Source organism: Ranitomeya variabilis, chromosome 3, assembly GCF_051348905.1.
Source record: "Ranitomeya variabilis isolate aRanVar5 chromosome 3, aRanVar5.hap1, whole genome shotgun sequence".
NCBI classification, from domain to species: domain Eukaryota; kingdom Metazoa; phylum Chordata; class Amphibia; order Anura; family Dendrobatidae; genus Ranitomeya; species Ranitomeya variabilis.
This window is the reverse complement of record NC_135234.1, coordinates 502,224,517-502,239,068: the sequence shown is the minus strand read 5'-3', so window position 1 is coordinate 502,239,068 and position 14,552 is coordinate 502,224,517. Positions and strand designations below refer to the sequence as shown.

Below are 14,552 nucleotides of genomic sequence, written 5' to 3'. Positions count from 1 at the left end.
AAGTTAGGGTTGGGGCTAAAGTTAGGGTTGGGGCTAAAGTTAGGGTTGGGGCTAAAGTTAGGGTTGGGGCTAAAGTTAGGGTTTGGATTACATTTACGTTTGGATTAGGGTTGGGATTAGAATTATGGGTGTGTCAGGGCTAGGGGTGTGGTTAGGGTTACCGTTGGGATTAGGGTTAGGGGTGTGTTTGGGTTAGGGTTTCAGGTAGAATTGGGGAGTTTCCACTGTCCAGGCACATCAGGGGCTCTCCAAGCGCGACATGGCGTCCAATCTCAATTCCAGCCAATTCTGCGTTGAAAAAGTAAAACAGTGCTCCTTCCCTTCCGAGCTCTCCCGTGCGCCCAAAAAGGGGTTTACCCCAACATATGTGTTATCAGCGTACTCGGGACAAATTGAACAACAACTTCTGGGGTCCAAGCTCTCTTGTTATCCTTAGGAAAATAAAAATTTGGGGGGCTAAAAATCATTTTTGTGGGGAAAAAAAGATGTTTTATTTTCACGGCTCTGCGTTATAAACTGTAGTGAAACACTTGGGGGTTCAAAGTTCTCACAACACATCTAGATAAGTTCCTTGGGAGGTCTAGTTTCCAATATGGGGTCACTTGTGGGGGGTTTGTACTGTTTGGGTACATCAGGGGCTCTGCAAATGCAACGTGACGGCTGCTGACCAATCCATTTAAGTCTGCATTCCAAATGGCGCTCCTTCCCTTCCGAGCTCTGTCATGCGCCCAAACAGTGGTTCCCCCCCACATATGGGGTATCAGCGTACTCAGGACAAATTGGACAACAAATTTTGGGGTCCAATTTATTCTGTTACCCTTGTAAAAATACAAAGCTGGGGGCTAAAAAATCATTTTTGAGAAAAAAAAAAAATTATTTTCACGGCTCTGCGTTATAATCTGTAGTGAAACACTTGGGGGTTCAAAGCTCTCAAAACACATCTAGATAAGTTCCTTAGGGGGTCTACTTTCCAAAATGGTGTCACTTGTAGGGAGTTTCAATGTTTAGGCACATCAGGGGCTCTCCAAACGCAACATGGCGTCCCATCTCAATTCCAGTCAATTTTGCATTGAAAAGTCAAATGGCGCTCCTTCCCTTCCAAGCTCTGCCATGCGCCCAAACAATGGTTTACACCCACATATGGGGTATCAGCGTACTCAGGACAAATTGCACAACATTTTTTGGGGTCCAATTTCTTCTCTTACCCTTGGGAAAATAAAAAATTGGGGGCAAAAAGATCATTTTTATGAAAAAATATGATTTTTTATTTTTACGGCTCTGCATTATAAACTTCTGTGAAGCACTTGGTGGGTCAAAGTGCTCACCACACATCTAGATAAGTTCCTTAGGGGGTCTACTTTCCAAAATGGTGTCACTTGTAGGGAGTTTCAATGTTTAGGCACATCAGGAGCTCTCCAAACGCAACATGGCGTCCCATCTCAATTCCAGTCAATTTTGCATTGAAAAGTCAAATGGCGCTCCTTCACTTCCAAGCTCTGCCATGCGCCCAAACAATGGTTTACACCCACATATGGGGTATCAGCGTACTCAGGACAAATTGCACAACATTTTTTGGGGTCCAATTTCTTCTCTTACCCTTGGGAAAATAAAAAATTGGGGGCGAAAAGATCATTTTTGTGAAAAAATATGATTTTTTATTTTTACGGCTCTGCATTATAAACTTCTGTGAAGCACTTGGTGGGTCAAAGTGCTCACCACACATCAAGATAAGTTCCTTAGGGGGTCTACTTTCCAAAATGGTGTCACTTGTAGGGGGTTTCAGTGTTTAGGCACATCAGGGGCTCTCCAAACGCAACATGGCGTCCCATCTCAATTCCAGTCAATTTTGCATTGAAAAGTCAAATGGCGCTCCTTTCCTTCCGAGCTCTGCCATACGCCCAAACAGTGGTTTACCCCCACATATGGGGTATCAGCGTACTCAGGACAAATTGTACAACAACTTTGGGGGTCCATTTTCTCCTGTTACCCTTGGTAAAATAAAACAAATTGGAGCTGAAATAAATTTTGTGTGAAAAAAAGTTAAATGTTCATTTTTATTTAAACATTCCAAAAATTCCTGTGAAACACCTGAAGGGTTAATAAACTTCTTGAATGTGGTTTTGAGCACCTTGAGGGGTGCAGTTTTTAGAATGGTGTCACACTTGAGTATTTTCTATCATATAGACCCCTCAAAATGACTTCAAATGAGATGTGGTCCCTAAAAAAAAATGGTGTTGTAAAAATGAGAAATTGCTGGTCAACTTTTAACCCTTATAACTCCGTCACAAAAAAAAATTTTGGTTCCAAAATTGTACTGATGTAAAGTAGACATGTGGGAAATGTTACTTATTAAGTATTTTGCGTGACATATGTCTGTGATTTAAGGGCATAAAAATTCAAAGTTGGAAAATTGCAAAATTTTCAAAATTTTCGCCAAATTTCCATTTTTTTCACAAATAAACGCAAGTTATATCAAAGAAATTTTACCACTAACATGAAGTACAATATGTCACGAGAAAACAATGTCAGAATCGCCAAGATCCGTCAAAGCGTTCCAGAGTTATAGCCTCATAAAGGGACAGTGGTCAGAATTGTAAAAATTGGCCCGGTCATTAACGTGCAAACCACCCTTGGGGGTGAAGGGGTTAAAGAAGTTGTCCACTACTATAACCTTTTTTTTTTTTTCATAAATCTTGCTATTATGGGCCACTGAAAACATCTACTGTGTTTATTTTAGCAATATTACCTTTTATCATGCTGTAGCAGCACATTTTAGTGCTGGATTCAGCTCTCATGGGGTTAATCGACAACTTCCTTTCTCCTGAGTCATTGTGCTCTAATACTACAAGTTCCATGATGCATTGCACTGCTACTAAGCCTGAACCTAGCACACCCACTCCAAAACCCACCCAAACCCCTCCCTCCTCTCCCTCCTCTAGCTTCAAACAGATTTGTGATGTCATTTCTGTCCAACCTCCTCTTTTACATTTGTCCAACCCACACTCCATTACACACAGATAGATAGATAGATAGATAGATAGATAGATAGATAGATAGATAGACTTGTGCACATGCTGCGGAAAAAGCCGCACCAAGAACTGCATCAAAACCGCACCAAAACTGCGAAACTGCACCAGGTTTTGATGCAGTTTTTATGCTTTTTTTGGTGCGGTTTATGCGCGGTTTTAATGCCGTTTTTGGAAATAAGTAAATAAACGGAAAATGTGCATGATTTGAATGGAAACATGCATGAAAAAACGGATTCCAAGGCCGGATGCATCATTTCACAGCTCAGTTTCATACTTTTTTTGCCGGATCCGTCGCTGTGCGTTTTTTCACCGGACAGAAAAAACGTTCCTCTGTATGTGTTTTCCATCCGGCGGAAACAGCTTTTTTGATGGATCCGGCAAAAAACGGATGAAACTCTGAGAAAAAGACGGATCCGACGGGAAAAAATGGATCCGTTTTTTTCAAAACTCGCCGGATTGTGCCTCACGGCAAAAACCTGATGTGTGAAAGCACCCAAATATATGGATAGATACATCTATGTATCTATAGATATATCTATAGATAAATATATCCATAGATATATATGAGAAAGGCCTATGTTTCTATAAGGCTACTTTCACACTTGCGTTTTTCGCAATCCGTCTTTTTTGGAAAACGGATCCTGCAAATGTGCTCTTAGGATGCGTTTTTTACCCATAGACGTGTATTAGTGAAGGATCGCGACGGATGGCCACACGTCGCATCCATCGTGCAACGGATGCATCGTGTTTTGGCGGACCGTTGGCACATCCGTCACGTCTGCCATTTTCTACCGCACATGCGCGGCCAAAACTCCGCCCCCTCCTCCCCGGACTTCAGAATGGGCAGCGGATGCGTTGAAAAACTGCATCCGCTGCCCACGACGTGCACAAATTTCACAACGTGCGTCGGTACGTCGGCCCAACGCATAGCGATGGACCCGTGCCGACGCAAGTGTGAAACAGGCCTTAATGAGCGTTTAATTTAATAAAAAACTGAAAAAAACGGCGTGGGCTCCCGCGCAATTTTCTGCGCCAGAGGGGGAAAGCCGACGGCCGGGGGCCAATATTTGTAGCCTGCTATGAATATCAGCCCGCAGCTGTCTGCGTAGCCTTTACTGGCTATTAAAATAGAGGGACCCCCCAAAAAAAATGACGTGGGGTCCCCCTATATTTTATAGCCAGAAAGGCTACGCAGACAGCTGCGGGCTGATATTAATAGCCTAGAGAGGGGCCATGGATATTGGTCCCCCCCCCCGGCTACAAATACCAGTCCGCAGCCACCCCAGAAATGGCGCATCTGTAAGTCTACGTTCACATTAGCGTTCAGCGCCGCAGCGTCGCCGCATGCGTCATGCGCCCCTATATTTAACATGGGGGCGCATGGACATGCATTGTGCTGCGTTTTGCGACGCATGGGTTTTTTTGGCCGCAAGCGTTGGGCGCAGAGGACGCAGCAAGTTGCATTTTTTTTGCGTCCAACTTTTGGCCAAAAAGGACGCATGCGTCGCAAAACGCAGCGTTTTAGCGTGCGTTTTTGTTTGCGTTGTGTGTTGCGTCTCCGACGCTGCGGCGCACAACGCAAATGTGAACGTAGCCTTAGATGCGCCAATTCCGGCACTGAGGCTGGTTTCACACTTGCGTTTTTGGATGCTGCGTTTTAGCGCTAAAAAACGCATGCGTTTTTTTCCTATACTTAACATTAAAAACACATGCGTTTTTATAGAAAAAAAACTGAAAAAACACTGAAAAACCACCCACCACCATCAGGGTGATAAAGGGATCCAAACCCTAACCCTACCCCTAACCGTTTAATGAACATTTTATGACATAGTGCCACGATATTTCAGTGCCACGTATATAAGTGCCACGTATGTAAGTGCCACGTATGTGTCACGTATGTAAGTGCCACGTATGTGTCACGTATGTAAGTGCCACGTATGTAAGTGCCACATATGTAAGTGCCACATATGTAAGTGCCACGTGCCACGTATATAAGTGCCACGTATGTAAGTGCCACGTATGTAAGTGCCACGTATGCAAGTGCCACGTATGCAAGTGCCACGTATGCAAGTGCCACGTATGCAAGTGCCACGTATGTAAGTGCCACGTGCCACGTATGCAAGTGCCACGTATGCAAGTGCCACGTATGCAAGTGCCACGTATGCAAGTGCCACGTGCCACGTATGCAAGTGCCACGTATGCAAGTGCCACGTATGCAAGTGCCACGTATGCAAGTGCCACGTATGCAAGTGCCACGTATGCAAGTGCCACGTATGCAAGTGCCACGTATGCAAGTGCCACGTATGCAAGTGCCACGTATGCAAGTGCCACGTGCCACGTATGTGAGTGCCACGTATGTGAGTGCCACGTATGTGAGTGCCACGTATGTGAGTGCCACGTATGTGAGTGCCACGTATGTAAGTGCCACGTGCCACCTATGTAAGTGCCACGTATGTAAGTGCCACGTATGCAAGTGCCACGTATGCAAGTGCCACGTATGCAAGTGCCACGTATGCAAGTGCCACGTGCCACGTATGCGAGTGCCACGTATGCGAGTGCCACGTATGCGAGTGCCACGTATGCGAGTGCCACGTATGCGAGTGCCACGTATGCGAGTGCCACGTATGCGAGTGCCACGTATGCGAGTGCCACGTATGCGAGTGCCACGTATGCGAGTGCCACGTATGCGAGTGCCACGTATGCGAGTGCCACGTATGCGAGTGCCACGTATGCGAGTGCCACGTATGCGAGTGCCACGTATGCGAGTGCCACGTATGCGAGTGCCACGTATGCGAGTGCCACGTATGCGAGTGCCACGTATGCGAGTGCCACGTATGTGAGTGCCACGTATGTGAGTGCCACGTATGTGAGTGCCACGTATGTAAGTGCCACGTATATAAGTGCCACGTATATAAGTGCCACGTATGTGAGTGCCACGTGCCACGTATGTAAGTGCCACGTATGTAAGTGCCACGTATGTAAGTGCCACTGGTATCACTTTATGGCAAAAAGCTGCGTGGGAACTTTCTCATACAGCATACCATAAAGTGAGACTAGGGACTATTTTCTCACAGGGGCGTAGGAATACATTGTGGGGAATACATTGTGGAAGGATACCTTCCTCCCCTCATTGTCTTCCTGGAGCCCCTGGAGAGTGGTTGCATCAGCAGATGCTCCTGTTCTCCACGGGAGATCGTCGTGGGACACTCATTTTAATTGGATTTCTGCGGATCAGGGAGTATATTGTTTGTTTATTATTTTAATATTTTTTATGACAATGGCTTCGGGGATCAAAGTGACAAGTGATGGTGAGTATGTAATCTATGTTATATGTACTGTATGTCTGTATGTATGTACTGTATGTCTGTATGTATGTACTGTATGCGCATGTCGTCACATGGCGCATGTCGTCTCATGGCGCATGACGTCGCATGGCGTCGCGTGGCGCATGTTGGCGCATGTCGTTGCATGGCGCATGTCATGTATGTGTTCTATGTATGTATGTAATGTATGTGTTTTTTTTTTCTTTGTTTATTTTTTTACATTCAACACATTAGCCGGATGATGGGACTACTACTGTCCCATCATTGGCTAATGTGTCACTCACTGTCACTGTAGCAGGCAGAGCCCGATGGGACTTGTAGTCCCATCGGACATGCCTGCACACAGAGACAACGCCACCACCACCGCACAGCCACCTTCAGCACCGGCAGCCGCCGCCAGGGCACCGGCCGCCGACGCACCAGCCGCCGCTGAACCGGCCGCAGCCATGGGATCAGCCGCCGCAGCACATCTCGGCAAGCAGATCCCAGCACCAGACACCTGCAGTGCACAGCCCCTCCCGCCCCCAGCAAAGCCCCGCCCGCCCCCAGCACAGCACAGTCCTGCCCACAGCCCAGTCACTCTTGAGTGACTGCTGACTGTGCGGCTGGGACACGCCTGTTTACTGACGTCACGTCAATTTCCAGAGTCTGGAAATTGACGTGACGTCGGCGGAAATTAGCGGTGGCTGCAGCCTGGGGGTCACGTGACCCGGACTCAGCCACCAGCATAGCGCCGCTCACAGGCGAAAAAGGCAACGCAAGGTATTTACACAGTTCGTCAGGGGCCCTGGGGGGATACATTGGGGGGATAATTGAAAGTAGTGGACAACCCCTTTAAGAATGCAGTTGACCAGAAAAAAAAAAAAAAAAAAATTAACAAAGGTGAGTGCACAGCCACTGGCAAAGCAAAAACCCAGGAGCAGTTTGCTCCTGAAGAAAAGAAGTGGCGCTAACCCCTTTAAGGATGAAAAGTAGTTTATCAGTACAAAATGACTGTTCAAACTAAGACACTGTGCAGCCTTAGCGTGGCCAAGCAGGTCAATGCATATTTCCACGTATTTGTTTTTCCATCTACTTCCACCCATCCTTTGGACCTTATATAGTCAAGATCTCCATCAATAAGGGGGTGGAGATAGGGGAGAAAAAAAAAGTTGATCGGAAAGTAAACTAAACTGCTTGGCCTCGTCAGAGGTGCACCAAGCACTTGTTTTTGGTTTTAACAGTCATTTTGCCCTCTAATATTATTTGCTAGGACTTTTTTGCTGGTGATTATTTCTACTCTGATCTCAGCTACCGTATTTTCCGGCGTATAAGACGACTGGGCGTATAAGACGACCCCCCAACTTTACCAGTTAAAATATAAAATCTTCTTAAAAGTCGGGGGTCTTCTTATACACCCTATGTCGTCTTATAGGGCCGGTGAATATGTGCCTTTTGGGGGGGGGGGGGGGGGGGGGAGGAGTGATCCTGATGACGAGGGGGCGTCTCACAGGAAAGTGAGTATCCCCCATTACCTTATCGTAGCGGTGCAGCGTGGGGGTCTCAGTGCTGGGAGTGGCGGCGGCGGCTGCTGTGCTCTGGTGCGGCGGCTGCTGTGCTCTGGTGCGGCGGCTCCTCTTCTGTGTGGGGCCTCTGTGCTGTGCGGTGGCGGTGGCGGCGGCATATCTTTATCCAGTTGGGGCTCCTCCGGCATCTCCTTAGCCCTGGAGGCCCCGCCGCAACTCCATGAGTGCAATGCAGCGGCCATTTTCCCGGAGGCAGCTCAATAGGTGCGATGCGGTGGCCTCCGGGAAAATGGCCGCTGCTCAGATTCAGATCTCGTCCTGAAGTCTCGGGACACGAGATCTGAATCTGAGCAGCGGCCATTTTCCCGGAGGCCACCACATTGCACCGATGGAGTTGCGGCGGGGCCTCCAGGGCTAAGGAGATGCCGGAGGAGCCCCAACTGGATAAAGATACGCCGCTGCCGCCGCCACCTCACAGCACAGAGGCCCCACACAGAAGAGGAGCCGCCGCACCAGAACACAGCAGCCGCCGCCGCTCCCAGCACTGACACCCCCACGCTGCACCGCTAGGATAAGGTAATGGGGATTACTCACTTTCCTGTGAGACGCCCCCTCGTCATCAGGATCACTCCCCCTCCCCACCCACCATATACACCGGCGTACAAGTCGATTCCCGGCGTATAAGACGACCCCCGACTTTTAAGAAGATTTTCGGGGGTTAAAAAGTCGTCTTATACGCCGGAAAATACGGTAATTATTTTTTTTTAAGCTTAGGAAATCCTATTGGAATATCACACTTCACAAGAGGTGTAACTGGATAATAAAAGCTGCAGTAATTTGTCATGCCTACAATACATATTTAAATCATATCAATCAAAAGGAGGAAAGTAACACTTGTACAAAAAAATCTCGGAATAAACTGATCTGTAAGCCCGGGGCAGAATCGTGAACAAATAAGAAGGCTGCATCAGAGGCTTACTGCCTAACAAAGGAGGGAGCAGCACTAAGAAAGTTCTTCACAAGTTAGGGCACATTTTCCACAAGTTCTGTTATCAACTGTGCATTAAGAAAGGAAAGCACCACTCACAATTCAGGAAAAGGCGATTTACTCACCAAGCTTCAGAGACAAGTATGCCACATTTCAGATCCGCTATGGAGTCATTATAAAGCACAAACAAATCTAAGTAGCATTTAATATAGGCAAATCCATTGTGTCAATTGAGATATTACATAAAACACATTAATACATTAGTGTCAATTGAGATATTACATAAAACACATTAATACCATTTACATGCCATAAATAGATATTAATAAGGCAAGCCCCAAGTAGGCAATGTTGACGTAATAAAACATGACTAAACATCTGCATACCTATGCATAAATGTATTTGATTTAAAAGGAGTTGTCCGGTCTCAGGCTACAAGTTTTTAGTCAGCTTTGTGACTAAAGACTAGTGAATCCTCACATCACGCGCACTGCCCACTGTGAGGATTCTCCGACGTTGGGAGGGTGTGACCACAAGTCTGTGATTTACATACATGCAGTCACGAATTGGATAGATCTGCGTGGCCTCAATCATTTTAAGTGTAGTGAGCAAGTGTTTGGAGTGTGGCCGAAAGTATGCAATTTCTGTCACATGACTGCGGCTCCCAGAGAATCCCCACAGCGTGCACTGCACGGTATGTGAGGACTCACATTTGTAGTTACATGGAGTGACTACAGACTTGTAGTCTAAGGCCGGACAGCCCTTTAATTAGTTCTCCATTTAAGCACAGATGTTCAAGCAGATTTTTAGCCCCTTTTTTAATGGACACTGCATAGTTGGGATTCACTTCATCAATTATATGTAATGCACACTATTTTACAGTATTAATATCATTATCTTAAGTGACAATGGATTTGTAGGTGGAAAATGTCACTGAAATTGCTCTATTTGTACTTGTAAATGGCTCTATAGAGGAGATGAAATGTAGCATAAATGATTTAGAAGCTTGGGTGAACGAATCACAATCTTTTCCTGAAGTTTAGAGTGCCGCTTTCCTTTATAATGTGTTTGGCTTACTGCATGGCAGCATTATAGGAATTGCAATCTCTATCCTGTTGAAAGGCTCAAAAAGCATTTAAAGGAAACCTCATGTATGTCTAGCTATATTGCTTGCTTTTAGACCTAGTTCATCAAAATGTTAGTGGAACATACCATCATCCTTTAGGTCCCACACCCTGAGAGTTTTGTCTCTGGAAGCAGAAACCAGTATAAGGCTGCCGTCTGGTGCAAATGTCAGGTCTCTAACAATTTCGGCATGATCCATCAGATTAAGGAGGAGCTTCCCTAGGGAGAAGAAAAATTAAAAACAAAAATTCCTATCAAAACGAAATGCATTTACTTAATTTACTTATTTTAAACACAACCAAAAGGGACTTCATAAACCTTAATTTAAAGGGAACCTGTCACCCCCCCCCCCAGGCGTTTGAAACTAGAAGAGCCACCTTGTGCAGCAGTAATGCTGCATTCTGACAAGGTGGCTCTTTTAGTTATTGGTGCTGTAACTGCAGAAATAATCCGTTTTGTAATTAGTCCCAAATACCTTGTCTTCGGTCCTGGAGGCAGGCCTTTCCCCCCCTGCTGCATATGCCACACAGCCGTCACTCAAATCTTCTTGGCGCTCTTTTCTCCTGCCTTGGGCAGGCGCAGTGAGTGCTGACCATCCTCTGTCCTCATATGCAGTCTAGCTGTCCGGCCGCCCTGCCTGTGAATCCCAGCCCCGCAGTGAGAATAAATCAGAAGACACTGCAGGGCTGGGATTCACAGGCAGGGAGGCCGCACAGGCGCAGTCAGCTAGACTGCATATGAGGACAGAGGATGGGCAGCGCTCACTGCGCCTGCGCAAGGCAGGAGAAAAGAGCGCAGGGGAAGGATCATTTCAAAACAGCGCTGAGGCGGCGCCCGGCACCAAGAAGATTTGAGTGACGGCTGTGTGGCGTCTGCAGCAGGGGGGGAAAGGCCTGCCTCCAGGACTGAAGAAAGGTATTTGGGACTAATTACAAAACAGATTATTTTTGCAGTTACAGCACCCAGAACTAAAAGAGCCACCTTGTCAGAATGCAGCATTACTGCTGCACAAGGTGGCTCTTATAGTTTCAAATGCCTGGGGGGGGTGACAGGTTCCCTTTAAAGAAAACCTGCAACGCAGATAAATCCACGTGTTCATTGAACAATGCAGATTTACCGCATCTGACAGACATCTATAGTGGAAATTTATTAGCGTCTCTGCAACAGAAATTTACATGCTGCATATCGTAATCCCACATCGCGGGCGAGTTAACGCCGCGTCAAATGGAAGTACAGTGGGCATGGGATTTCTATACATCCCATCCACTGTGCTTGTACTGTACAATGCAGCATTTTGAAAGCAGCACAAGAACGCTGTGTCCAAAACACTGCTATACCTGATCATGGGCATGCCGCCTTATTGCTCGCTTTATTCCCGCTGCTCCCAAGTCACGCTCTCTTAGTAAAGACCGCAAAAATTAGCAATAGCAAACAAGAAAAAAAAAAAAACATTTCTCTGGAACTGTGAAGCTGAAAAATAAAAATTGCATACTTCGGATCAGCGAGATCAAAAGTAAAAACTGACTATTTTTGACTTGGAGACAGGTCCCATTTAAATGATAGCTTCCAGGTACACAGTTATCAATGCTTCAATGGATGCAGCCTAATGCCAGAAACACAATTTTAAAAATAAACTACTGTATCTTTGTAGTTATCAGTAAGTCGCAGTGTTAGGTGCATCACCTCGTATTTACTTTCATTTCACGTCAGAGTTATCACTGATTAAAATGAAAACCATAAGCACAAAAAAGTTCAACATTATGTAGCCATTTGATTATTCTGCAAACATCACTGGTTTATATTGTAACTTGTACTTTAGTCCTTGATGTTTCCCCATCTCAAAGTGATGGCATAGAGCCAGGATACGCCATTATGCTGTGATTCCTGGGTCCAACTTGGGACCCTACCAGTCCGGAGAAAGCAAATAGCTTCTCTCCAGTGGCCCCCAGGCAACTGGCTTTGCAGGCAACTGAAGCAGGATCACATTCTGAGAATATGCCATCACTTTAGGAGATAGTAAAACCCTTTTAATATAAAGACCAGGAGATAGCAGTAATACAGCTGCAAGATCTGGACTCCAAACAGTTGTATGGAACCAAACCTACAAACTTTGTGTTCTATGTTGATACAATGCAATAGCACCGTACTTAGGGGAGGTTGTCTTCTAGTCACAATACAGATGCTAAAATGTAATATTATGGTTGCCTCAAACTAGCCTCAGTGCAGATTTGTCTTCTAAAAGTCACGTAACACTGAAATAAATTTTGTTTCTCCTACTTCAGAAGCCTTGACTGTAATTATCTTTATATCTATCCTTCCTCCTCTCACAATCCGCATGACCAGCCCTGGAAAAAGGCAAGAAGCCACCCAATCTCACTTGTTCACATCACACATAAATGATTAAATACACCAGTGGTTCTTGTAATCTTGCTCTACAGCTTTTATGAAACCAACCCCAGGCATGCCCTAACTAGTAGTTTTGCAAAATCTAGAGGGCCATAGGGAGGAAGCCATCACAGACTATCTGAAGGACAACCTTATGAATATTTACAACATAATTAATTGCTTACTACAAGTAAACAAATACTACAAACAGGATCAACCAGATTGCTGAAGTAGGCACGCTGGTAAGGAAAAACTCATTTTTCAGCACTGCTTCCATTATATGAGCCTTTTAGATTCTAATACCAATTAAGGGTAAAAATGTGACTAAGTTTCTGTGCATCTGTCATAGGGTTCACAAGTCTCCTATCGGGTGCAGCAGCACACGCTAATATTGCTGTATTAGGATACATTTGTACATGGCTCATTACAGAAGGTCTAAAGTCAGTAACGCAACTTTAATGTAGGCAGGATGTTGTTCCAATGAAAGAGAAACCTTACTTTGCAAAGAAATCAAAACTAAATAAATGCAATCACACATCTAATAAAACTAAGAGAGCAAACCTTTGGTAGAGTGGTGCTATAAGCATCAGACGGTGGCAGGGGGAGACTACATCTCCTAACCAGCAGTCACATTCTTATTCTATATCTAAAATTGTTTAGCCTGCGTGTAGTACATTAATAAAAGTGTGAGCGGAAAACAGTTTTCTGATGGTTACAGCAGTATTCTATACTTGTCCTATTTCATATGTTTCAAAATACACCAGGAGCAAGAATATGCACTGGTCAAGGGCAGATTGTGAGACCATTTTCTGCGTGGTGGATCACAGGCAGGTATCATTTGTGGTAAAACAGTATTGGTCAAAGACATTAAACATGATGCAATAATTCTCATGACTCCAACATTTGTTCTGCTTATGCATTATACAAGGTTTCAAAGGTCTAATGGACTAAGCAAAGCAAGTCAGCAGTTTGATGAAATACCTGTATAAACATCCCATATCTTGATGCGTCCATTGCACAGCCCTGTAGCAAGCAGGAGCTGGTCTTGACCAAACTTGAACCGGTGCCATTCTATATTCACACAACGACTTTGTTTTTCAGGCACGGATGATCCAAATGCCAAACTCCAGACAATGTCCCCGCAGTCTATGCAGTGCTCTTGCGGCTTGTTTCTCGGTGTTGCATCACTATTCTGTCTCGATATTCTTCCAGTCGTCAAGTTTACACTATTCTTTGTACTGCCAGCAGTGCTGAAAAGGAAGAACACATTTCCATAGGAAACAGAAAAAACTTCAGTCAATGAACTAAATTGAAGCCTTCATGGAAATGCCAAACAAAGTATTCAGCTTAGGGGGCTTTCACACTGCATTTTGGCACCTGCTCGTTGGTCCCGTTGGGGGTTTACGTCCAAACGCCACGCAAAATCGGATTTGGGCGTATATGCTGACGGGCTATACACTAGAATGGGGCCGACAGAGTGAACGCACACGGTTGTGAATAATTTGTGGGCGTATACCTACTGGGGGCGACACCCAGACGCAGTCTAATACATCTGGATGTCCGCCTCTAGTAGACGTATACACCCGAACCCGATGCATGACAGAGCGTAAATTCACTCTGTTGGCACCATTATAGTCAATGGCCATACGCCAGAATCCCATTTTGCAGGGGCATAAACCCCAACGACAGGAAAAGGGTGCCAAAACAGTGTGAAAGCCCCCATATAGAAGAAAGGATGGTCATATGCATTAGACTGAAGTACAGACAACCACCTAACCCATGTATGTCTGTGTGGAAAGTGTCTGGATTCTCTGCCAACGGCAGATATTGAGAAGGAAGTGCCAGGCAAGTTGGATTGCAACATGAAAGATATGTTTTTCTTATGTCAGATAAATCAGCACCACAGTTGTCTACTAGCAATTCTCCCTACACAACACATGCACAGCTGCCTGAGCTGAGAGTTCATGTATATGGGGGATTAGGATGAATAGCTGAATGACATTGAGAGAGCTTAAATGGGTTTTCCCAAGAACAAAAGTACACTTTAATCAATAGATCTTGGAATAATAATAATTTCCACAATTAGAGGTGTTTTTTTTTTTTAAAGTTCCTGTGTCGAGATACCGTAATCTTAAAAATGTGCCCTGACAATTTTGTTTTTTCCATGAAAACTCATACTTTTATTTATCAAATGAGT

At 45.2% G+C, this 14,552-nt stretch overlaps 1 protein-coding gene across 1 annotated transcript in view; it reads right to left on the bottom strand.

Moving 5' to 3' along the window:
• Positions 1 to 14,552, bottom strand: part of WSB1 (WD repeat and SOCS box containing 1) — a 40,276-nt gene that overhangs the window by 15,421 nt on the left and 10,303 nt on the right. Inside the window, exons 3-4 of the mRNA XM_077296850.1 lie at positions 13,337 to 13,605; positions 10,058 to 10,189 (exon numbers count right to left, since the gene is read on the bottom strand). Of these exons, the coding sequence (XP_077152965.1) occupies positions 10,058 to 10,189; positions 13,337 to 13,605 (401 nt within the window). The remainder of the gene's footprint in view (positions 1 to 10,057; positions 10,190 to 13,336; positions 13,606 to 14,552) is intronic.